This window comes from Drosophila sulfurigaster, chromosome X (assembly GCF_023558435.1).
Source record: "Drosophila sulfurigaster albostrigata strain 15112-1811.04 chromosome X, ASM2355843v2, whole genome shotgun sequence".
Lineage (NCBI taxonomy): Eukaryota > Metazoa > Arthropoda > Insecta > Diptera > Drosophilidae > Drosophila > Drosophila sulfurigaster.
In genome coordinates this window covers 11,799,720-11,825,547 of record NC_084885.1, presented here as the reverse complement: position 1 = coordinate 11,825,547, position 25,828 = coordinate 11,799,720, and the positions used below count along the sequence as shown (strand labels likewise).

The following is a 25,828-nucleotide window of genomic DNA, read 5'->3' as shown; positions in this document are numbered from 1 at the left end:
TCCAAATATATCACACAGCATGAAATATACTATATATATGAATATATATATATATATATATATATATATATATATATATATATATATATATATACTAGATTGTTAATATAGAACATATAGAACATTTTTTCATGAGGTTTTTAACTGTTCACAATCAACATTTGCGAAACTATGTAACAAAGACTGCCGTTTAATTTTCGTTGTTTTCGAATTCGATTTTTCGATAATCTAAAACTAACTCATTCTGCGTGCAACAATAACAAATGAATTCTTAAATTTGATTGCAGTAATGTGTCAGAATATCGTGAATTAAAAGTAGTTGATGGATTCATATGAAATTCATATTTCCAACACTTTTGGAATATAGTCCACTCATGAGTAGCGGGTGTAATTACACGGTACACTAAGAGTATAATATGTGGCTCAGCAAATTTATTTCACCTTATAAAGAACGTATTAATTGATTCGCAGATATGTGGAACTCAAATCGTCATTGTTAACCGCTTGCTATATAAATATACATGTTATGACCAGCAGTGTATTTTCAGTTTGTAGCAGATTATTATCTTAACTCTTTGTTGAACTACAAATTGTAAATAAGAATTCAACTTCAAATTGACGAATTTTTGCCCACATTATTAAATATCAAAATTAGTATAAGAGACGTGATCTTATTAAGTGTTAAATGACCTTTACTTTGTTGTATGGTCACACTTCACTTTCTCTTTTCACTGTTTATTCGGTGTAAGCTCATTATATATTATATATTTAAAACTAAATCGATGTTGGGTATTTTATTTGAAAACAGATATTGATAATCAAATAGTTATTAAATATCGCATCCAGTTAATTGGCAATTCCCCCAGTCAAGTTGCAGACAACTTGTGGAGCTCTAATAGCCCAGATCGTGTGTGCTCCATGAACACATCGATTTATGTGAGCTATGCACCTTGTTAAGCTTGTACAGCATAAGCACCTCGTCGGCAGGCTGGCTGTCTGTCATCGAAGTGAGCGTAAACTGAAAACGGAAAAATGGGGAAAGTGCGAAAATGGGGAAATGGGGAAATGGGGAAATGGTAAAATGGGAAAATGACGAGAGAACTTTTGCGGCATCACCTTCGACCCACGGTGTGTAGCCTGTGGCCTGTGAGGACTGCGGCCTATGGCCGGGAGTCAGATTCGGAATCAGAATCTCGGCCTGTGTGTTCAGTGTCCACATAATTGCATTCTCATGTGCCCATCAACTCTTAATACCCACAGCAATGTGTGTGTGTGTGTGTGTAGGCCTAGGTATTTGTGGTTTTTGGGTGTGTGTTACGTGTTGTTGGGACCAAAAAGTGTTCGATTTCAGGCAGCAAGAATTCAATTTTGTTTTTCGACTGCGCTTTAACCAGAGTCCGAGAATTTGGTCGCGAATGCAAACAAACACACACATCTGGAGATGAAAATAAATATATATCACGCACACATACTGATTTCTACTTAGTTATTCTCATTTGCTATCATCCCAATTCAATTCGCTTCACTTCGATTCAATGCGATGCGATTCGATTCAACAAATCAATAAGTCCGTGTGACATTTGTGTCACATTTGTGTCGAAATTTGTGGTGTTAATGTGTTCGGTTTATGGCTTATGTCGAGGCTTCTGGTTAGTTGCCAAGTTGCTGTCGTTCTCGTTGTTGTTGTTGTTGTGGTTGTTGTCACCATAATGTCCGTATTTATTACGTATACGTAACATTGTTTATGCCTAAAAGGGCATTTGTGTTAAATAGATACAGACATTTATGCCATTGACTTTGATTTGCGACGCCTGCAAAATGAAGACATAAAAACTTATGAAATCTTTCTGCAGCAACCCAAAATGACAGCAACAAGCGGCCTGCCTGTCTGTCATCAACTGACGCTTCATTTTGTTGCTTTCTTCTTCTTGTGTTTGTCGTTATTGTTGTGTGCACAAAATTGAATGCTAATCAAATCGTTTGGGCGCCACAAGTCGTAACTAAATAGTTGACTACATTTTTCATTCTCTCCCCCCTTATTGTGATCACTTAAAGTTAACGAGCTGAAAACTAAATAAATTAAATCGAGTTTAAACAACAAATAACTTCAAATAATAACAAATTTAATTACAATCGAAACATGTCCAACATATTATTAGTAATCTGTAATCAACACTCGCCATAGTCCTTCGCAGAAAATTGCAATTCTTAGAAATTGTGTGAGACTTAAAAGTTTTCTTTTAATTGGAAAAAGTTGTGACTTGTTAGCAAAAGTTTTCATACTCCTTGTCATTAACGTAAAGTTTATAGATCATGTACATACCTGCTGAACTGCAGTTCAAATAAATATATCGACTGGGCTGAAGGAGAAAAGCATTTTGTCGAAGTTGATTTGATGGCAAATAGGAAATGCCAAATAACATTATGTAGCACATAAACATATTTATTTTTTGTTAATTTTTACTTTATCGTACGTTAATTGTAAATTTTTTATTAATATTGTTTCAATTTTGAAGAATTGAATGACTTATACTAACACTCTTTGGATGACCTAAAGTCACATATGATAAAGAGTCGAATAAACTCGACTGTAGCTTTCTTACTTATTAATTATTGAATTATATATGATGTTCACTAGTTCGAGGATTATTATTTTATTATTGCCTCCCGGAGCACTATAGAAATGAAGAAAACGCCTGATTATCAAATTTTGTTAAGAACAACTAAATAAGAAACAGCAAATTCATTTGAATTGAGATGCTGGGAACCACAACCATACACTTTTTGAATAAAGAATTAGTCTTTAGTGATACAAAGAAATTAAAATCTTGCCTTTGTGGACAACATTGATTTCAAAAGTGTGGCTGTATCTTGCAACTTACAAATTTTGTTTAACTTTAGTCCTTTTTTGCAGCAAGTAATATTTCATAATACTGCTTTGGCTGACAATAAAAAGAGAAATATAACGAAAAATAATTGACTTTTCAGCATAATCTTAGTTGTATATCAGTTTTTATTAAATTGTTCCGTGGGATTTGCGCAGAAGTAAAATAAAACAATTTCCAATTCATTTTTAGGAATTTTTCATTGCCCATCAAATTGTGCAAACTCAATTAAGATTCACTAAAAATATAAATGTACGTATGTATTTATGTATATAGAAGCACAATTTTCAATTACAATATTTATTTTCGGCCAATTCCAGTTGACAATGCTCGAATGGTATTTTTATTTCCCACGAGATGTGCACTTTCCCCAACGATATAATCTCTGCACCTGCTGCAACTATTACAATGCACTGTGGCATAGTTTCAGCAAATTAATTTAAAGCCCTTCATACCACACAATGCAATCAACTTTAATCGCCAAAATATTTGCACTAGCATTTAGCTAATCCCGTAAATATTTATGTACATTTGACCAGAGAAGAATTGAAAGGATAACGCTGCCACCACATCGATGACAGTCTGATTGCCTCGGGCTGTTCATTAAACTGTGTTAGCAGATTACTCAATAAAGTCAATGCGAAATTGAGTCTTGATTTCTACACTGATTGCTGGTGAAATGTAATAAGAAGAATGTTTCGATTGTTTCGTTGATGTGCCAATTCAGTTTAATGTTTAACTTGAGGAAACTCAAATATTTTGATTAATTTTGAAAAGTAGAAATCAGTTTCTCCACCTGGATGGAAGCAGACTCGTTAATAATCCAGACAACCAATTTAAAAGTCCACTGGGCCGTTGCAATGACTGCACAGAAGTTTGTGGCACATCGGAAGTCGTCTCCGATTCTAAAGGTGCTGTAGATATTGTAATAATGTGAAATTTGCATTCTTTACCTCGAAATATGTTTTAAGCTACGATTACCTGGCATTGTATTATGCGTCTGCTCGATCGCATTGTCGTGGTTTATCTCAATCATGATTTAAGTTTTGCTGAAACCGGGTTTTAAAAAAAAAATCTGAACAATTTTGATACTCTCTGAAAGATGTGTAGTGTTAGACTGACTTTAATTGTGACTAAAATCCAGTACAATAGTTTCAACGCCTACTTGCTTTATTTGTTATTGAATTTCTCGCCTACTAATCATATAGTATATAGGAGTTAGAGCACGATCTTCAACTTGTGGAAGCTATGCAGCGATATTTATTCCCATTCGAACGAATACCCTTCATATATAAAAATGTCTTCCATATAGAATGTTGATTTGTTTATAATTTTGCACTATACTTGAATATGGAATAAGTGATGTATAAGAATCGGATTGAATGAATTTAATTTCATAAAGTCACTGCGGATCGTCTTTTTATCACATTCTCTTATTTTTTATCGTTTCCCAAAACTGTGGATCCTTTTGGCCCCAATGCACAGCAGTTATTCGTGCGTTGTCTTTCGCGTTGACATGTTTTGTTTTATTGGAAACTTGAATTGAATTCCGAACCTGATGAGCTGTGCTCTAAATAGTCACAGGACAATGTCAATGGCGAGCACGTGACACGCTGCGAATCAGCCTACGCACTAGAGATACGTGTTTGCAATGCACTTGAGGATTAGCAATTAGCCACGTTTCCCTCCTTCCAAAAAAAGAAAAAGAGGATAACACTTGTGCTGTCAATAACTTAATTTCTCAACCCCAACGTGATTTAATTAACGATTACAATAATCGAGCATTTCAGACCAAGCTCCAATGGGCATGTGGCTCCAGTTCCGACTCCGTCTCCGACTCCAGCTGCTGTTGATGAAACAATTAAGTGAGTTTCCTTGTCGCTTTGGGTTAACTTGTGTGAACAAAGTTAGCTCTCCCCTTTCTCCTTTCTCATTTCCTCTTTCCACGAAAAGAGCAGCCAGCAAATTGCTGTCCATGCCTGGCTGCCACGTGCCTAACCGCATTATAATTACACATCGGTCTAGGTCTCGATCTCGTATCGCATTGCGATCAAACTTTACCCTACTTTTATGGCTGCCCTCTGCCAAAAGCTTCCAGTTGATTTGCTGTGTTGCTGCGTTGCTACGTTGCTGCTGCAATTGGCTAATTTACATGAAGTAAAAGTTTGGCGCCAACTTTGCGACCCAACGAGCCATGTTAAAGTGCACAATGCGGCGTAAACAGGCAAACAACATTTCCATTTGCATTTGTACGAAACACACACACACACACACACACACACACACACCCCTCAGCACTTGTTCCCCCACTTGTGGCCCCTTGATAATAGGCGCATTTAAGCGCATTAGGTCGAAATTATCGTAGATGGCAAAGCGTTTGCATTACCATGGAAATTCCCCTCAGCCTCCACTTTCTAGTTTTCGCCTTGTTCAACACTTGTGACATTTTTGCCCAGTAAATTGCGTTAGTTGTCCGCTATTTGAAATGAAGCTTTCTCGATTTTAAATTGACATTTTCAAGCTGCGCTTAAACTACAATTTATTTGCCATTTACCCTCAGCTTGAGTTAAAAGAATAATTTTGTTTTCATAGTTTTTATTACGCATTTATTTTTCATACATTCTTTTTATATGCATATTTTAACATTACCAAAAAAAAAAAGTTTTTCCTCCTTTGTGTTATTATTTGGTTTCAATCAAATGTTTGTTTACTTTTCTTCTCTCTTTTTCTCATTTTTTTTTATTATTTTTTTTCTTCTTGCATTTTTTGTGTCATGCAATTTGGATTCAAAGGATTTGGGTTTTTTTTTTTGTTTAGTTTTAAAACTGTATTTTATTCTTTGTTGTTATGGAAAGTTTTTTTCATTTAAAATGTACACCAAAAAAGATCAGCTATGCATTACAACTAGAATATATATATTCGTAATTATCAATTTGCAATATTTTCATTTACTTTTCTTTTAACATCTTATTTGGTTTTACAATATACTCGTTAATTTTTTTGGGGTTTGCTCTTTGCTCTTAGCTCGTTTCTCTTTATTTTCAGTTTTAGCGATTTTGAATTCGATTTAAAATTCTAGCTCGGTCTGCTTCTGGGTTTTGATGAGAGAAGTGAGCGAACATTTACATTGATACATTCATAATAAGTACTTGAATTCATATTCATTCATTACTTCAATTCGTTTGATAAAAGACTACATCATTTTGAAAACATTTTCTTTGTGGGATGTTTTTGCTTCTCGTTCTTTTGATAGCAGTATTCTGTTTCTTTTGTTTTTTTTTTGATATATTGTGTACAGTATATTGTATTCTTTAAAAGAGAGAGAGAAAGAGTGAGAGCACACCTTCTTCTTCCTTCTCCGCAACATCTCATCTAGTTCATCTAATTTTTACTAGTCCATTCAGGACAGACACTTTACCGCTCTGTCCTCTGTAATTTGTTTACGTAAGTCACACTGAAATTGTTTTAAATACATTTAATTTACTTAGTCTAATGCTATGACATGTATTTTCTCCCATCTACTCATAGTTTTATTTTCTTTAGTAATTCATAAAACAAAAAATATACATTTATTATAATCTTTATTTTTTAGTTTTGTTTTTTTTTTTACAGTAAATTTGGTACCATGTTCGTTTCAAGTTTCTGCCTTGCAACATTAACAATTAAAAAAAAAAAACAGTACTTAAAATAACACCTAATAGAAAATTCTCTAAAACGAGATTTTTTTGTTCACATTTAGTTCTTTTATTGGCTTTTGTTAAATACTCGTATTTTCTACTACTGACCAAGAGGTTTAGTTTCGTTATATTCTTCTCATCTTCATTTTTATTTATTTTATGGTTTTTTTAAAATTTGATTTTAACAGTTTTATAAAATTTAGTTTAAAAAAAAAAACCAACGTGAACAAGTATAAACTATATACAATTATGTATAACACTCTTTCATTTTTATTGGATTCTTTTGATTTAGGCTTAGGCCCAGAAATTTTTTGAACGGAAATTTGACTCGTAATACTTATTTATTCCGTTTTGCAAATTTTGACACTTTTCTAATTACTAGACTACGATTCCTTATGCGAAGTAATTACAGTACTCCAAGCTGCAGCAAATCTTCAATCTCTTTGAAACACAGCAGATTTTGGAAAAAATTTCTTTATGTTCGGTTTATTGTTCGGTTTATCCATTTGCTGAAAAGATGATGTTATGGATGTATGTACACAATCCCACAGTGATTGGATTGAAGGAATAGCAGCAGTAAAAAACGTGCTGCTTAGTCAAAACTCTTCACATTCCAACTGCCTCAGACCGCAATCAAGCTAATTGAATACCCTTTATAAAGATTAAAGATTTCTAGTGATTTTTCGTTTTGTTTTTTTTTTGTTTTGATTATTTGAGAACGCAGTTTTTATTTTTTCTTTGGGTGGGTCAAAGTGTGTTCAATGTGGGTGAATATCGGTTTTGATTCGATTTGATTTGATTTTTATTTGATTTGCTTGGCATTGAGTGGGTCTTTCTTTCTTTTATTTTGAACAGTTGGCATATTGTCGTGCTTTTCTTCGTTTTTTCGGTTTTGTTTTCATTTGTATAGGGTAAAGTATCTGTTGTATACTATATAATAGTTTCAAATTGTTATTGTATTATCTCAATTCGTTTTTTTAGTTAGTTAAATAACAAGAAACCAATATATTTCGAAGGAGCAAAGTTAGTTTAGTATAGATTTATCTAGTTAGTTAGTAATAATGAATGAAGTTAGAGTTTTAAATTGTCGAGGCTAAGTTGTTAAATATATACGATAGATATAGTTAAAGATTTAGTAGTTAGTGTTGCTTAAGGGTTTAAATTCTCATAACTATCCGTATTCGTACTCAGTGTCAACATTTATCTAAAAATAATGCAATATTCTGTAACTATTGTTAATCGTGTTTTTTTTTTTCTCCAATTTCATTTTAATTTCAACTTTTAACTTGAATTTCATATTGGTTTTTTTTCGCTTTAATTTATGCTTTGATTAAGATAACATTTATTGTTTAATTGGGGTTTTCTTTAGTTTTTTGTTTGACTTTTAAATTGGACACAGTTTTCTAGTGCGACAAATCGAGAAATTGAAATGTCTTTAGGTTCTTCTTGTTGTTGTTGCTGAAATGTTGATTTGTGTGTTTTGTTTTTTGTTTTTAACTACCGCACTTGGTGCAGATATTGTATTTGTGTGTATTTAGTTGTAAAATTGAAAGCTTTTTTAGGTGTTTCAGCTAAGGTACCAAATTGCTACAGGTTGTCTAAGTGGATTAGTTATAGTTTCTTTGCACTCGCTCTTGGTTCTTTTTCGTTTTCTAGTTCTTGTTCTTTGTCTCATTCTCATTCTCGCAGGCCAAGGCAGATTGGAGTTCTGTTGAGATTTGTGTTATTGGAAGACTACAGCTAATAATATATATATAGTAGATAAATAGATACACATATTCATGGTAGATTGAACGGATAATATCCGAAAAAAAAACAGTGTGTGATGGGGCACATGAATCAAATGTTTCCAATTCCGTTTAATTGAGTTCGGAAATATATTTATCTCTTAGTGATTTGATTCGTTTTCGTTTCATATAGATTTCTGTGTGTTGTGTTCTGTACTTTGACCATCAAACATAAACGACAAACTATTTACATCAATTATCAATCTGGGCTTTTAGCTATTGTTGACTTCGATTGTGGCGAACAATAGAATTTTGCCTAATACTCGTAGTTGTGTTGTGTTGTGTGTATCTTAGGTCTATCTATAAAAATACAATACACCAATATTTTTTGATAAATATCGTATTTGAGTTTTTTTTTTATACATACAATATGAATATATTCTTTGTTATTCATGAAAACTACTACATTTAAGATTTTTGCTGTGTTTTAGTTTCTGTTTTTCATTTTTTTTTTTGTATGGCTTTTGTGGTCCAATTTTACATTCAAGCATTGCGCTTCCATTTGATTTGTTCTTTATTGTTACACACACACACACACGCACACACAGTTACATAAGCTAAGTATACGCTATGTATGTATATGTATGTATATGAAGTATAGATTTTCGTCCAGTTAATCTCTTTCTCTTAATATGTATGTGATTTTTATTTTATTGAGATTACGGATTGAAACTTTGCATAGCATCAATGCAAAAAATAATAACAACAACAAAATATGAATACGTTGTCATCGTTATTCGATTCATTTTTGTTGGTATTAGCTGCTCTCATTAGATCCCTCAATTACATTAAGGTCTCGGTATAGATTTTTCGATCAGATTGAAGAAGTGACTTTAAAAGCACAATCAACCCAAAAAACTTGGGCAACAATATTATAGTAATTATTTTGCATTCTCTTTTTTTTCATTTATTGAACTTGCAATTTCTTCGTTTATAAGTTTAATTCTGTAACTGGGTTCACGAACTTTTGTCGAAATGGTAAATTCTGATATGTTTACCATCAGCATTGATTTCAATTTGTTGTTCAGTTGTTCTTTATCATAATTCTATGTAAATTTGTTGTTGGCAGTTCCGGAACTTTAACAGCTGTTGGCAAAATAACTTGAAAGAGAGAAACGACTTTCGACTTTCGACATTCGTTATGCTTTTGCTTTTGCTTTTACTTTTCTTATTAAGTTTTTCGTATGGTTTTGCATTTCGTATAAATATAGCATTTCTCTAATATTTTTGTTTTTTACATTTTACTATTATTACGTTTAATCAATTTATTTATTTTTAACATACGTTCTCTAGTCGGTAGTTCTTTCTATATATTTATTTATATTTGGAATAAAGCTTTCGTTACGCATGCAGTCATTGGGAAAATGCTGTTGCATACTTTTGTGGGCACGCCCCATCGAGCAATACAATCAATTAAAATCGCGCACACACACATTACATACTATACTTACACATGTGTACGAGTGTTTTCGAGTGTATTCGAATACCGAACACGAACACGAATGCGAACATGAGCCCCCGAGCACGTTTGTCAATCTGGGGAATCTGGGCAATGGCAATGCAAATTGCATTTTCGGCAAATTGACGATAATTGCATATCGAGAACTTTATCGCTGGTTGTCTCCACAACGTGAGTGGCCAATAAATGCAGCAACAGTTTTCTCTTCATAAATTATGCAGCCAATGTCTTTGGCTCTCTCTCTCTCTCTCTCTCTAAGTGTGTGAGTGTGTGTGTTTGTGTGAATGTCAGCACTTTGTTCTAGTCACGCATTATCTACTGCAGACAGCCTTAAACATAGCACAGATAAGATATTCGATTGCTTGCACAGCATTTTTTCCTCATTCTCATTCATTCTAACCTCAAAAGTAGTTTCAGTTGATTTGCGATAACTTTTTCTCTGTCTATAGATTTATCGAAAATGAAGCAACTTTTCAGAAAGATATTAAACACTGTACTAATATACGATATTCCCTTGGTTTCATAATTTTTTAATCACTTTTCAATCCAACCTCAAGAGTAGTTTCAGTATCTCGATAACTTTACCATTGTCTATTGATTTATCGAAAAAGATGCAAATTTTAGTTTAGATGATATATTATTTTTGAAAACGTAGACTATCGATTAAGCAAACGAAATTCGTTCGCTTCAATTTGTTTGTCGTTTGTCAGTGCTGTCTATGATCGTAGTGTGCTGCTCACAAGTGTCAAACATAAACACATTCACACTCTTGTCGATAATTGCATATATTTATGGCCATTTCGCAGTTGTGTTAGCTTGACAATTCGCGCTCGGTTTCAATTTCGCTCTCACAATTCGCCTCTCACTTCGTCGTTCATAATTCATTTTGTTGCTATGCATATTTCTGTGTGTTTGGTGTGCGTGTGTGTGTGTGTGTGTGTGTGTGTGTGTGTGTGTGTGTGTGTGTGTGTGTGTGTGTGTGTGTGTGTGTGTGTGTGTGTGTGTGTGTGTGTGTGTGTGTGTGTGTGTGTGTGTGTTTTGAGATATTGTAGCAGGCAGCCGGCAGCAATGGCAACAAGAAGATGGAGAAAAAGATAGAAAGAGAAAGAAAGAAAAGGAAAGAAGAAGAAGAAGAGAAGCACATATTTTAATTGGCGTACAAGAATTTCAATTCCATGCATGTTCTCAATGTGTCGCGCACTCAATTTCTGTGCGTGTGTGTGTTATAATTTTCATTTGTGTGTGTTGGTGTGTTTGCTTATGGCAAAAGAAAACAACAACAAATCATATGTATTAAAAAATAGCACAGCACAAACAGATAGCAATAACAGTTAGTAAAAGGTAACGAGCAACTGCAAACACGTTTCGATTCGTTTCGTTTCGTTTTCCGTCCGACCAAATTGCAGCCATATTGTAATTGTTTGTTTTAACAGCAATAGAACAAATAACAACACATATAACATACATACACATAGACATATAAATATATATATTTATACATATATATGGATACATTTTTGCAACTCTTTTTTTCACGTTCGCTTTCGCTGCCAATTCATTTGCTTCGCATTTTCTAACACACACACACGATGAGTATTAATTATTTACCATAATGCAAAGGTAATACGTTTGAAATGAATTTCAAGTGTTGAAAACAATATGTAAAAAGTAATAATAATGACAGCATCAAACTAAGCCCTTAAATACAATTTGAACATTTTATGCAAATATTTTCAATCCCTTAATGCCGTTTTTTTCTGCGTTGGTCCATTAAATTGATTAAACTTTAAACTCAAATTCAATTTCCATTCCCCCACGATCAACGATTTTAATTGAAATCATTTATGTTGTTTTTTTTTTGTTTTTGTTGTATTTAATTACCAATTTAATGCAAATAATTCCGTAGTAAAAACCATTCAGAAAAGCATCACGTATACGCAGAGTTACTCTACAGAGAAAGAGTTTGTTTTTGTTATTTTACATGATTCAATAAAATTTAACTTTAAAAACATAAAAAATAATATGCAATTTATAGAAAAAGAGTATATAAATTCTATTTCAAAGTTTCGATCGACTTAGCCCCTAAAAGTATGCTACACTTTTTTATTGTTTAGTATTAAGACCAATAGAAAAAGTATAGCATACTTTTAAGGGTCAGATCGATCATTACTAACAATAAGTCTCTGCTCGTTGAATTCTGATGGAATTATATGACACACACACACACTCACACACATACAGACACACACAATCGCATTTCCATTCATTCGTATTGAGCAATTTATCGGAGCTTTTGTAACATATTAGTTTAGTTTAGTTTAATTGTATGCCTTTGATTTGCTAGTTGCATAGTTTTGGTTTCCTTTGTATTAATTAGATTTTTGTAGATAAAAGTAGTTCAATTTTCATCACAGCTAACGTCGATTTTTGTTTTGTTTTGTTTTTTGTTTTCTTTTTTTTTGGGGTTTCCCTTTTTACTATGACAATTTGATTTCGCCAAATTGAAAATGCAATCAAAATTAAACACAAAATGCAAATTGGGTTTCAAATCATATTCATTTTGTTCATTTTTTGTTTTGTTTTGTTGTTGTTGTTTATTTTGTTTTGTTTCTTTTTTGATTAAATATTGAATTATTTTTGTAGCTATTATGTTATACATACATTTAGGGTTTTCTAGTCAATAGTTAACACTATAACACATTTTACATTTGCAACATTCATATAATTTCACATAGAATCTTTAACTCTGCCCTACATCGAGATAGAAAGCAAAATATCGAGACAAAAATGTGGGAACACAACAAAAATAAATATAGATGCGAGTATATTGATTATAATACGGCAAATTACAATGAATGCATATCTTAAAAATAATATAAAAAAAAAACAATTTTCTTGTATATATTCTATGAGCCTACGAATCGCAATTTCAAACTCCAGCAGAAAGAGACGACAAGTATTTTGTGCTATTGATTTTGGCTGTTTTGCTTTTGGATTTCGGACATTTGGAGTGTGTGTATGTGTGTGTGTGTGTGGAACCCGTCGGTCGTCATGCAATTGCGAAACCCAAGGAAAGTCTCAGAGGTACTCACTGGACGACAGAGAGAAAGAGAGAGAGAGAGAGAGAGAGGGAGAGCAACAGCGAGTCTTCTACTAAGACAGCAAGTACGCAAAGCAATGGCGATAGGTGTGAGTACAATTTACAAGTGAAAAGCCCACTAACAGGAGACGCCCTGCTTGGCCACCGTGTACCAGGTGCTGACTGTCACCAGGGATGGCGAATCCGGTGTGCTTGGCAGCTCCCCCACTTGGCCGTTGCTCTCCAGGCCAGCCAAGGCCAGCGGCTGCAGTGGCGGAAGAGGTGGCTGTGGTGGTGGTGGCGGCGGCGGCGGTGGTGGTGGAGGTGGTGGTGGTGGCGGTGGCGGCGGCTGCGGCGTTGGCAGTGCAGCTTTGGCAGCTGATGGCGTCGTCCTCTGCTGGTGTTGATTATGATGATGATGTCGATGCTTGTGCTTGCTTTTGCTCTTCGCCGCCGGCTTCGGTGGCTGGACTTGAGCCTGAACTTGAGCTTGGCTCTGGCTCTGGCTGTGGCCGAGCTGCTGCGGATGGTGGAAATGCATCGGCTGTGGCGTGTGCAGATCTCTGCCCACCTGGGGACCCACTTGCGGACACCGGAAGCGTATCGCCTGCTCGTTAGCCACATTCAGCTCTGGCCAACGCGGCAGCTGTTGCTGTTGCTGTGGCTGTTGGTGATGCTGATGCTGATGCTGATGATGATGACGCTGCTTGCTCTTGTTGCGCTTCTGTTGACTCCGTGACTTCGAGTGGCTTTTGCGCAGTCGCAGCGACGACGTCGGCAATTGACGCGATTGCAGCTCGGACTGCGGTCGTTGACAGTGCCTGCAAATGGATCGACTCCTTGACTGCGATCTGCCGTTGCCGCTCATCAAACGTCTCTGCTCCTCTTCCTCCTCCTCTTCTTCATCATCATCATCATCATCTTCTTCCTCATCATCGTATTCATCGTCATCGTCATCATCGTGAGCGTAGTTCACTTTCGGATGTCGCTGTCTTTCCCTTTTTGACCTGTATTTAAAGTTGCAGCTGCAGTTGTTGTTGTTGTTGTTGTTGCTTGTGCAATTGGTTATTGTTGTCGTAGTGGTTGCTGTTGTTGTTGTGGTTGTTGTTGCCGTGCTCGCGTCATCCATATCGATGACATGACAACACTTGGCTGCCCCTTGGTGTCTTGTGCTATGTTTTTGCTGTTGCTGTTGCTGTTTCATCTTGTTGTTTGACTTACGTTTCTCCGGCTCCATTTGCTGCTGATGATGTTTGTGCTGTTCTTGCTGCTGCTGTTGCTGGCTGCGACTGCGTCGTCGTCGCCGCACCGTGTACTCATCACCCTTGTCAGTCGGATATGGTCAGAATGCTGTGTCGAAGACAGACATCGACCTGGATATGGCATCATCGTTGCGGCACGCCTCCAAGAACTCCTCCAACGTCACGACGCCATCGCGATTAATGTCCATTTTCTGTTGACACATAAATCAACATAATCACACATTAATCAATTGTCTAGTTCGAGATGCAATAGTTGAATAAAATATTCGGATAATTGAATTTATAGATATATTTTAAATTTTTCATATTTTAGCATCGTTCTTATTTCTATATTCATTCGTTTGAATGTTTAGAAATATTTGCCAAAACAAATGTATTTATTCTTCCACAATATGAATTTGAAAGCTACAGTCGATTGTGTGTGTGCTCGATTGTGAGATATCCGCTATCTATTTTGAATAAAAGCAAAAACTGTCAGGCATTATTGTCAAAAGTATCTAATAAATACCCCGAAAGAATACTATAAGAATAATATATTAATATGTTACTTCATTATTTCGGGCATTATTATGAAAATATATAATTCAGACATTATTGTAAAGATATACCGAAAAATACTTAAAAATATCAAAAGTTATTTTTAATATATGGATATACTTCCACACCCATTCGGGTATTATTGTTAAATAATACCAAAAATACTAAATTATATTATTATGATGATAATTGTTAAAATATATTTGGTAAATATACCGAAAAAATACTTAAACATAACAAATGCTTTATGTAATATATTGAAATGGTACTACATTAATTCGGACAGTATTCTGAAAACATACTAAATCATTATACCGAAAAAAAAAATACTCAAATATATCAAAAACTATATTTCATATATCGATATACTACCACACTTATTAGGCTATTATTAATAAATATTATCAAAAAATTCAAAAATATTCCAATAATAATAAGTATTCAGTTTAATATAACAACTACCACTACAGTAATTTGGATATTATTTTTAAATAATACCAAAAGATTTTAAAATATAATAATATGCAAGTAAACAGATAACCAGACAGACAGAGGAACATATCTATATTGTCTCTGCTGTTGAATAGTAAATATACTTGATGGGTTAGGAGATGCTGCATTATGCCTGTTCAGTAAGCTTAATACCCGTTTACTAATGAGTGGCGAATATAAACAAACTCTTCCTCTCCTCGCAATGGGAATTTCGTCTTAAATGCAAACAGTTTCTTTTGGTTATTGAGCATGATTTTAGTTATTGTTGTTCATATTCTTTACCTATTATTACAACATTTTATTAAATTTTATTATCCTTCATTACCAGCTGGTATTGTCTGAATTTTAAAAAGTGCAGTTAGTCAATTATTTAAAATGTATTTTTGTTTCATAGAAATGTCTAGCAATCATTGTAAGCTAACTTCAAATCTCTTTGCAAAGGTAAAACTTTCTTCGATGCAACGAATTCTTCTGCGCATTTATTTAAATATTTACAAACTGAAGCCAAAGAAAGGAAATTTAAAGTAAGGGCTGATTTAAGCACAAGCACAAGCACAAGCATGACCGGAACAATGGAACAATGTAGAAGAAGAAGGTTGCTGGCTCACACGTTGAGTTGGGCATGTGGAGAGAGAGAGAGAGAGGACATTCAACAGGATGACAGCGGACATCGGACAGCGGACAACGGACAAGGGACAACCGCTAATGACAATGCGTGACTGGCAAGCCAAAAGGAGCCCAAGTCCAGCAAGTCGACAATCTGGACAGCTGTAATGGCTCCGACCACATGATGGCAATGCCCATCGTCATAGCCATAGTCATAGTCATAGTTACAGTGCCATTTCCACAACGACATTTGCACTGTGTAGATATGTGTGTGTGTGTCTGGGCAAATGGCCAACAAATGAAATACATAATTTGATTTGCATAATACAGAGTAAATAAGCCGTCGTTTGAGGCGAGCGCAAATTGATATTGCATAATTAACATAAGTAATGCGCATTGTTTCTTCCAGCTGGACTGAGCTGAGCTGCGTTGAGCTTGGCTGACCAAAGGAATGAAGGACTGACTAGGAGGGAAGGAGGGAAGGAAGAGGAGTACCCACCTGAAAGATTTGCTCCACTTTGCCTTTGATCTTCTCCTCCTCGGGACACTCGTCGGGCAGGCGGCCCATCAGCTCGTATATAGCAGTCACAATGTCAGTCATTTCTTCCCTCGTAATGAAGCCGTCGCCATTGATGTCGTACAACGAGAAGGTCCAGCGCAGTTTCTCCTCGACGGATCCGCGCGACAGTATCGAGAGTCCTTGAACAAAGTCCTGTGGCGAATGAAAAATAAGCCCAGATAAATACAACATTACAACAAAAAGATACACACAAAAAAAATAGCAGATACATTTAAAGATAGCAGAGGTAGAGGTAGAGACTCGACTCGCCTCGCCTCGCCTCGCCTCGCACTTGGCGTCGTAGTCGTATACGTATACGTAATATGAATGCGAGAGCACAACAAATGCGACAGCAGAGCCAAAAGAAATTGAAAATATGTTTTAAGAAATTGCTCGTAAACCGCAGCTCATGGGCACGTACAAGGCCTTCTCCTCTCAGCTTCTTTCCCCATCTGAATGCTATTCTGTCCCCCTCCCCATTCGCCTTCTCTGCTTCCTCTGCTCAGTTGTGTGGCATTGCTTGCTGCTGTTGAAGTGGACATTTATTTCAGTTCTTTGTATGACAAATGTGCCTAGATAAGAACTGGAAGTTTTTCAAAAACTTCTTCGCACAACGTTTCTAACAAGAAGGTGACCATTACATTGCCATCGCCATCGCTATTGCGCGTCTAGAGAGCTTTGACTGTGAGGCAGAGAGAAAAACTGGAAACGCAGCTGGGAAGCAAAACTTCAGCATGCTTTACATACATTGAGTGCTGTTGCTGTGCGCGTTTCTTTTGACCATTTGAACATTTGCACAGGCCACTTGGCTAATTTATCAATGCAATGAGAGCAGTGAGTAGCTAGCAGTGAGCAGAGTGCAGCTTCAGCTTCAGCGTCAGCTTCAGTTATTACCGCACGTGATGGGGGCAAAGCTGAAAAAGAGCGTTGCCTACTTTCGGGCGTTGCAGTTTGGACGCTGACAAATGCGAAGCAGTCAAAGGCATGAATGGAGCAAGTTGAATCCTCTTAGCTGTCCTAATAAATGAGCACTGGCTGCTGGCTGCCAGCTCACTCTGGGCGTAACCATATTTCTATGCTCGCTTTATACTTAAACGTGCCCCAAGCTGCAGAGTCGATTCACTCCGAATGCCAGATGCGCTGCAGCGAGCAGCAAAAATGCTTGCAAAAATACAAAAATATCAAAATAGCATTTGCTGTTCTACTCTCATTTCTTTAAACGATATAAATAATAAATTCATCTATCAAACAAAATGAAATAACTAAACATTTAGCTTTAATACTTGGAACCCGTTTTAGTTCAAAATGTTTATATGAAATTAAATATTAAATTATTATGAAAAAAATGCATTAAATACCTTAACATTTAACTTTAATACTTTGAATACGTATTCTGGCAAAAGCGTTTATATAAAGTAAAATATGCTTATTTAAGTGAAATATATAAATTTCATAAATTTAGCAACAATTTTCATATGAAATAAATTTTATCTCTTTAATTAAAATATACATTTAATAATTATACTTTTTTAACTGCAAATATAGATACAAAATATGAATAAAACAATAAGTATAATTTATATAAAAATAATACTGAACTATACTGAATATGTATAGTATAAATATACTAGTAAGCAAATAGTAAATATGCAATTATTTTTATATATAATATATAATAATATAATATAATATAATATAATATAATATAATATAATATAATTAGTATTTTTACACATTTAGTATATTAATTTTCAACTAGAGGTTATTACATTTACAAATACTAGATATATCAGTATTTTTATACTTATATATACTCATTATATGTATGTATGTAGTATATTTAGTATTTTATACATATTAAGTATATTTATTTTCATATATGTAGATATAGAGTATAAAAAGTAGTAAATTATTTTTATTTAGCATATTTTAATAACAGTAAATGGTGACAAATTTTAACTCATATGCGAAGAACGATTTTTCATATTTATTTAATCAGTTATTTTATAAATTATGTTGGTTTTTTTTTCAATGCAATTAATTATAAATAACATAATATTTTGACATATTTCAACATCACGAATGATTATCGAAGCTGTTTTATTCAGTTTGTATTGAAAATGATTTATTATTTTGATAAAATGCAGTAGCTTGAATTCTTATAGATGAAAAGAGTAATCCGCAGAGCATCTTATGCTCAATAATCCTCAACTAATGCAAGCATTTGTAATGGCAACTTTCAAGTACATACGTTGAAGTTCATTTCTGCTTCGCTACTTAAAGCATTCAATCTTTATCACGCCAAGCAGCAAGAAGCAAATGATTGAATAACATATTTGCAGCGCAAAGTCAACAGAATATTATTTCACATTGCTGGAAATTTAATTGGCAACCATGGAATATTGTCTTTAATTTTGCACATTATTGTCGAACACCTTAAATGCTGCAATTAGCGGGTCAACGTGAATACAATTACAATTTCGCTTTATGCTTTATGCTTAATTCTCTATTTCCGGCTGAGTCTTTATGCTATTAATGCCGATTATGGGAGTGATAAATTAAAATTGTAAATTAATTGCTGGCGATGTAGTAACAACTTTAAGGCAATTGAAATCGAAATATGTATTTTATATGCAACGCTTTTGAAGGTGCGTTTTCAATTGGATGTGAAACTCTTTACTCTTAATCATTGGCGTGTTGTTTGCAACATTTATCTTGGCAGTCGAATCGAATAACGTTGCCCCCACGCCCCATGTTTAGTCTGTAATATGTTGTTATTGCTGTTTGCTGTTCTCCGTCTCCCTCTTGTTGCTGTTGTTGTTCTTGTTATTTTACGTTGGCAATTTAATAAAAGCAACTGTCGTGCAAATCGTGCATAAAACACCTCGGCAACAATATGTGAGCTTAATTGAAAAGCGGAAGTCTACTTAGTCAGCCATCACTTGCTGTGTGGAGCAGAGACTACACTTGTGCACATACACAAACACACGCAGACACACACACATACACTACGTACATGCTTTATATCGAGAACGTGCCTTGTAGTCATTACAATTTTAGGTCATTATTCACAAACGAAAATGGCGACCAGGCAAAAGGCAGCGCCAGGCAAAAGGAAAAAGCTCGCGATGGGCTTCGTTCCATTGTCAGATAACGCGCGACTGTCTCAGTAGCTGAAAGTGTGTATGTGTGTGTGTGTGTGTGTGTGTAGGGAGTGTGTCTCTGTCTGTGTAACTGCTGCAGTTGGACGACAAGACGCCTTTTGTTTGGCCTGTCTTTGCTTTATATCGCACTTGTGTCTTGACTTTGCCGCCCCGTCGAGTTGGCGTTAAAATCGCCATAATTCATCGTTTCAATGGCGTCGCCGCCAACACGTGCTCCCTGCCCTTAATCCCCGTCCCCATCCCCGTCCCCGCGCCCCGCTCCCACTCCCTTCCTCCTGGTGTCCTCTGGCATATTTTGCATATCCAATAGGCGTGGCTCTTGGGACCGGAAGTGAAGTTCATGTTCGGACGTTAGCACCCAAGACTCGACCCAGAACCAGAGTCAGAGACCAACAAAACTGCAAAATTATTTGCAATTTGCATGCGGAGTGCGCTCAGGCACGCCCCTTTCCCTTCCCCTTTGCGCTCCCCTTTGCACAGACATCGCCGCCATTTGCCACGATTTGCATGCGCATATTTATTTGATTTCCGCTCTGATCCGCCCCCGCCATAGCTGCCGCTTTTCTAGTCCATTTCCAACTACTACTCCGCTTTGTTCATCTGCAATAGAAATGTTGACAATGACAGCAACGGCAACGGCAACAGCAACTGCGGCTGCAACAAGGATAGCGACATGAACTCGACACGCGACTGCAGATATGGCAGATATGTATATAGACTGCTTACTTCCCCACTTGTGCTGCATTTTATTTCAATTTTGAGACATTTCACTTGATTTTTGGCTTTTGTTTCGCTCGCTTCTCCTCCTTCTCCTCTCCCTAAACGAAACACAACAGTGTAGGCAGAGATAAAGGTGAAAATGCAAATGCAAATGCAGGTGCAAAGGGAAATAGAAGTAAAAGTGGAAATGGAAATGGAAGCGTAATTTAAACTGGAAGTGGTTGCGCTTGTTTTGCTGCTCTCTGGCTGCTGTTTTTCCTAAAAGGTTGTCTCAGCAACAATGCGTTTAAAATGATATTTTCGAAACTCTTTTATTCAAGTAACACACAAAACAATCAATGCTATGAATTTATAAGAAATATAATCTTTTTAAAATTAAGCGTTGCAGAATTTTGTTGGGAAAAACAACAAATTAAACAAATGTTCAAAATGAATATGAATAAGCATAGGTATTTGATTTATTTTAGAAAATGATGTTATTATAAAAATAAAATCTGAGAAATCCCAACTACTATATAAAGTATAAAGACTTAGACATTACTTCTATAATAACTTTATTTACGCCAAGACTGACACACACATATTTAGCTAGTCATTTTTGTATTTTTGGATAGATAGAATATCCTATAGAATAATATAGAATAGCATTGTAATCAAATTATTGTCATTTTGAATGATTTTTAACTTTGAAATTGTAATTCCATTTTTAATAAATTTTGAATAGAGAATTTAATTGAGTTAAATATTTCTTTGTAATATTTTAAATACAGATATCTTAAGGATCTGCTTATGTTATTTTTTCAGACTACTCAGTCGAAATTGTGAAAGCAACGACTCTGAAATTTCTACACTACATATACATAATAAATTGCTCATCAAAGCTAGTAAAAAATTCTTCCTTGTATATATGTGAGAAGCGCCTTCTGATTTACGAACACCTGTTTCAGCTTTGTGGCGACTTCTTCTGTTAGACATAATCAACACTTAGAAGTCCTTATACTTATTCAAGTAGCAACTCCTTCCACTAAAGTAAATGCAGTTGTTTCTGTTTCGCTTACTCTTACAAAACATACATATGTAGCAACGTAGACATAATCAACACTAGGCAACATCCTCTAATGCATAACATTGGCTTCCCTTTATACTTTTCAAGTAGCAACTTCTTCCACTACACAGACTGCAATTGTTTCTGTTTCGCTTACTCTCACAATACATGCACATGCGTAAGTTCTTGCTTTGATTTCTACAATCACTTCGCTCGCTTTCTCGCTCTCGCTCAGACTTACACGCAGGGGAACGTTTAGTCACGAACGTTAGACACGATCAGCGAACGCTTCGGCAAGTAACTATCGCGCTCTCGCTTGCCATCACAGCTAGCATCGTCTTCTGCTTAATTCGTATGTCTCCGTGTATTGCAGAAACGTCGTCTGTTATACGTCTAGCGAAGTAGCAACGGCTTCCGTTTAACATGTAGCAAGTTCTTCCGTTAGACTTACTAAGCAGAGCAAGCATTTTTGCTGTTTTTCTTTGGTTTCACTTCTTGAACGAACGAATGTAACAACTTTGTCCGTTTAACTAATATCAATTTCTTCTGTTAGACTTCATTACAACTAACATTCTCCTCTGTTTAATGTGGAACGTCTGCGGCTTTATTTTGATCATTGAACTAGCAAATGTTTTTGTTTAAGCATTGCAACTTCTTCTGTTAGACAATCAAAATAACCATTTTAATGTGTATGATTTATGAACACATGTTTCAGCTTAGTGGCGACTTCTTCTGTTAGACATAATCAACATTAAGAAGGCTTCTCTTTATACTTATTCAAGTAGCAACTCCTTCCACTAAACTAACTGCAGTTGTTTGTGTTTCGCTTACTCTCACAATACATGCATATGCGTAAGTTGTTGCTTTGATTTCTACAACCGCTCACTTTCTCTCTCGCTTAGACGCTTACACGAAAAGAAACATTTAGTCACGAACATTAGACACGATCCGCGAACGTTTCAGTAAGCGATTATCGCGCTCTCACTTGCTCTCGCCTACAGTTTGCAACTGTCAGCATAACTGCAACTTCAGTTATGCAAAACATCGCAGCTCTCTTTAACATTTGCATCTTCGTGCATTGCAGCAACGTCTTCCGTTTAAAATGTAGCAACTTAGACATAATCAACACTAAGCAATATCCTCTAATGCATAACATTGGCTTCCCTTTATATTTTTCAAGTAGCAACTCCTTCCACTAAACTAACTGCAGTTGTTTCTATTTCGCTTACTCTTACAAAACATACATATGCGTAATGTTATTGCTTTGATTTCTACAATCACCTCGCTCGCTTTCTCGCTCTCGCTCAGACTTACATGCAGGGGAACGTTTAGTCACGAACGTTAGACACGATCAGCGAACGCTTCGGCAAGTAACTATCGCGCTCTCGCTTGCCATCACAGCTAGCATCGTCTTCTGCTTAATTCGTATGTCTCCGTGAATTGCAGAAACGTCGTCTATTATACGTCTAGCGAAGTAGCAACGGCTTCCGTTTAACATGTAGCAAGTTCTTCCGTTAGACTTACTAAGCAGAGCAAGCATTTTTGCTATTCTCCTTTGTTTTCACTTCTTTACGAACGAATCTAGCAACTTTGTCCGTTTGACTAATATCAATTTCATCTGTTAGATGTAATCGCAACTAGCATTCTCTTCTGTTAAACGAGGAATGTCTGCGGCTTTATTTTGATCATTGAACTACCAAATGTTTTTGATTTTAAATATTGCAATATTGTTAGACAATCAAAATAACCATTTCAATGTGTATGAATATGTCGGAACTGTTTTGTGCAACATTATTTATATTATATTTATTTTTAAGTAAACTTTATAAATTAATTGCATTCAGTTGACTTTTGCGTCGTGCGAACATATTCGTAAAAAAAATACACACTTAAAAAAATATTGTATAAAACTATCTTTAGTTATTGAGAGTGTTTCCAGATGAACAAATAAAACAAAACATTTTTCTTCATTTTTTAGCTCTTGATTATCACTTTAATAAGAGTTAAGAATGTTGTTTTTAATATTTTTCTATTTTAAGATGATTGCAAAAATGAACACAAAATGAACAAATTTCTATTTATTTTATATCGTAAAACAGAAAAAGTTAATAAAATCAATCTAGCTCTAAATATAGTGCTAATATAAAGCTATAAGAATATCCTGTACCTATTTTTAAAATTATTTCAGTTTGAGTTTTTTATTTACTGTAAATTGAGTCGCTCGCAAAATGTTTCGAAATAGAATTTCTCAATAAAATCATAAAGACATAATACTATAAAGCACAATCTTATACAATTCAAAATATAACATTTTTTAAAACAACATCTAACAATGCAATTCATCCGCAAATTGCTTGAAATCAGTCAATTACTACCATCGCTGGTTAAAAAGTGCTTCGTTTAAATATATGTAGAAGTAGAAACAGGTGCAGGATAAATTAAAGTCAATTACACAAAACGTTAATCGATACTTTGGATTCATAATGAGAAGGTCGCGGATAGCCAAGTCACATTTCTAAGCTATTATAATGAGTAAAGTCATAATTTATTTATCAATCGAAAACCCCATGCGCTCTCTCTATATGTTTATACCCGCTACCCATAGGGTAGAAGGGTATTATAACTTTGTGCCGGCAGGAAATGTATGTAACAGGTAGAAGGAGGCATCTCCGACCCTATAAAGTATATATATTCTTGATCAGCGTCAACAGCCGAGACGATATAGCCATGTCCGTCTGTCCGTCCGTCCGTCTGTCCGTCTGTCCGTATGAACACCTAGATCTCAGAGACTATAAGAGATAGAGCTATAATTTTTTTTCGACAGCATTTGTTATGTTTGCATGCAGATCAAGTTTGTTTCAAATTTTTGCCACGCCCACTTCCGCCCCTGCAAATCAAAAAAAATCGAATAACAAGCGTAATTTTAAAGCTAGAGTTACGAATTTTGGTATATACAGTAGGGCGGGTCAATTTGTTCCTGTCCAAAAAATCGTGAAAATCGTCCCCCATAATCGGAATCTACGAAGAATTCTAAGAAAATTTCACCATGAAACCATGTGTCTAAAATGAATTCCTAGTCCGCGCCGTGAAGCTTAAAGATTGCACTATGAGGTACATAAGGTATTTCGAGGTATTTAAGACATTTTAATGTATTTAAAAAAAAAATACGCATTTTCCAATTATGTTGGAGTCAATTCTGATTCATTTTTTTACAACAAATTTTATAATTTTTTTTTTAAATTTATTTAACTTATAATTTTTTTTTTTAATTCAACAAAAAAAAACAACTAGCCATGTACTGAGCCTCATATAAGAAAGTTGGAGCAATGCGTACGTAACTTTTTAACGAAGTAAGGTATCGGTCTGAAAATTGAAATATATATTCAAAGGCATTTTAAGCAACTAAATAAAAGTGAGCGTGGCATGATAAAAGGCGGAATTTAATTTTATTTTTTATTATAAAGTTTATTTGCTTTCCAACAAGTAGGTAATTTTGCAATTTTGTTGACTTGGAATATAACGTCATCTTATTAGAATCTCAAGTCTTTCCTTGACTCAATTTGAGGAACTTTGGAACGACTTTCTAAGGTCAATGACATAACAGCATCTCGATTCTGTGGCATAACTCGTCGTGAGACATGTGTTAACAACTGCACACATCGTTCGGTGCCCTGGGATAATTTACCAATAGGGACTTATGCTCTTGCCCCACACCTACGCCACTGCTGTTGGTTGACAAGTTTTACCGCAAAATTAATTATCATTTAAATAATTTGTTATAAGAGGAATGCAAAAAAGCTTCACAAAAGCTTTAATATTACTATATTTCTAAAGCTTATCTTTAGAAAGCTTCTTATATTCTTCTTCTTATATTTCTTTGCAAGCAAATAAACTTTATAATAAAAATAAAATTAAATTCCGCCTTTTATCATGCCTCGCCCACTTTTATTTAGTTGCTTAAAATGCCTTTGAATATATATTTCAATTTTCAGACCGATACCTTACTTCGTTAAAAAGTTACGTACGCATTGCTCCACCTTTCTTATATGAGGCTCAGTACATGGCTAGTTGGTTTTTTTTGTTGAATTAAAAAAAAAATTATAACTTAAATAAATTTAAAAAAAAAAATTATAAAATTTGTTGTAAAAAAATGAATCAGAATTGACTCCAACATAATTGGAAAATGCGTATTTTTTTTTAAAATACATTAAAATGTCTTAAATACCTCGAAATACCTTATGTACCTCATAGTGCAATCTTTAAGCTTCACGGCGCGGACTAGGAATTCATTTTAGACACATGGTTTCATGGTGAAATTTTCTTAGAATTCTTCGTAGATTCCGATTATGGGGGGACGATTTTTGCGAAAAAAATTGACCCGCCCTAATATACAGTAATAGCTATAGTAGTTATGATCCCTGAAAATTTGGTTTCGATCGGAAAAAAATTGTGGAAGTAATTAAAGAAATACTTTTGTATGGGCAAAAACGCCTACTTACTATGGGTCTGAGTTGCTTTGGCCGACAATCTGGTATATTGTGCCGTCTATGGTATAT

At 35.0% G+C, this 25,828-nt stretch overlaps 1 protein-coding gene and 1 long non-coding RNA gene across 7 annotated transcripts in view; both read right to left on the bottom strand.

Moving 5' to 3' along the window:
* Positions 1–3,108: 3,108 nt before the first annotated feature.
* Positions 3,109–4,065, bottom strand: LOC133848039 (uncharacterized). Of its 3 annotated transcripts, none has more exons than XR_009895214.1 (3): positions 3,867–4,028; positions 3,181–3,799; positions 3,109–3,123 (listed from the first exon to the last, which is right to left on the bottom strand). It is a non-coding gene; the product is annotated as an uncharacterized LOC133848039 (long non-coding RNA). The 3 variants fall into 3 exon arrangements; XR_009895215.1 differs by lacking the exon at positions 3,109–3,123 and having other exon boundaries at positions 3,170–3,285; positions 3,341–3,799; XR_009895213.1 differs by lacking the exon at positions 3,109–3,123 and having other exon boundaries at positions 3,170–3,799; positions 3,867–4,065.
* A 7,565-nt stretch (positions 4,066–11,630) lies between these two features.
* Positions 11,631–25,828, bottom strand: part of LOC133849171 (class E basic helix-loop-helix protein 22) — a 39,454-nt gene continuing 25,256 nt past the window's right edge. For 3 of the 4 annotated variants that reach the window (XM_062285078.1, XM_062285079.1, XM_062285081.1), the window contains 2 exons: positions 16,284–16,496; positions 14,146–14,340 (listed from right to left, as the gene is read on the bottom strand). In XM_062285078.1, the coding sequence (XP_062141062.1) occupies positions 14,230–14,340; positions 16,284–16,496 (324 nt within the window). In that variant the 3' untranslated portion in view covers positions 14,146–14,229. Of the gene's footprint in view, positions 14,341–16,283; positions 16,497–25,828 lie in introns of all 4 variants that reach the window. The other variant, XM_062285082.1, reaches the window with a different exon arrangement.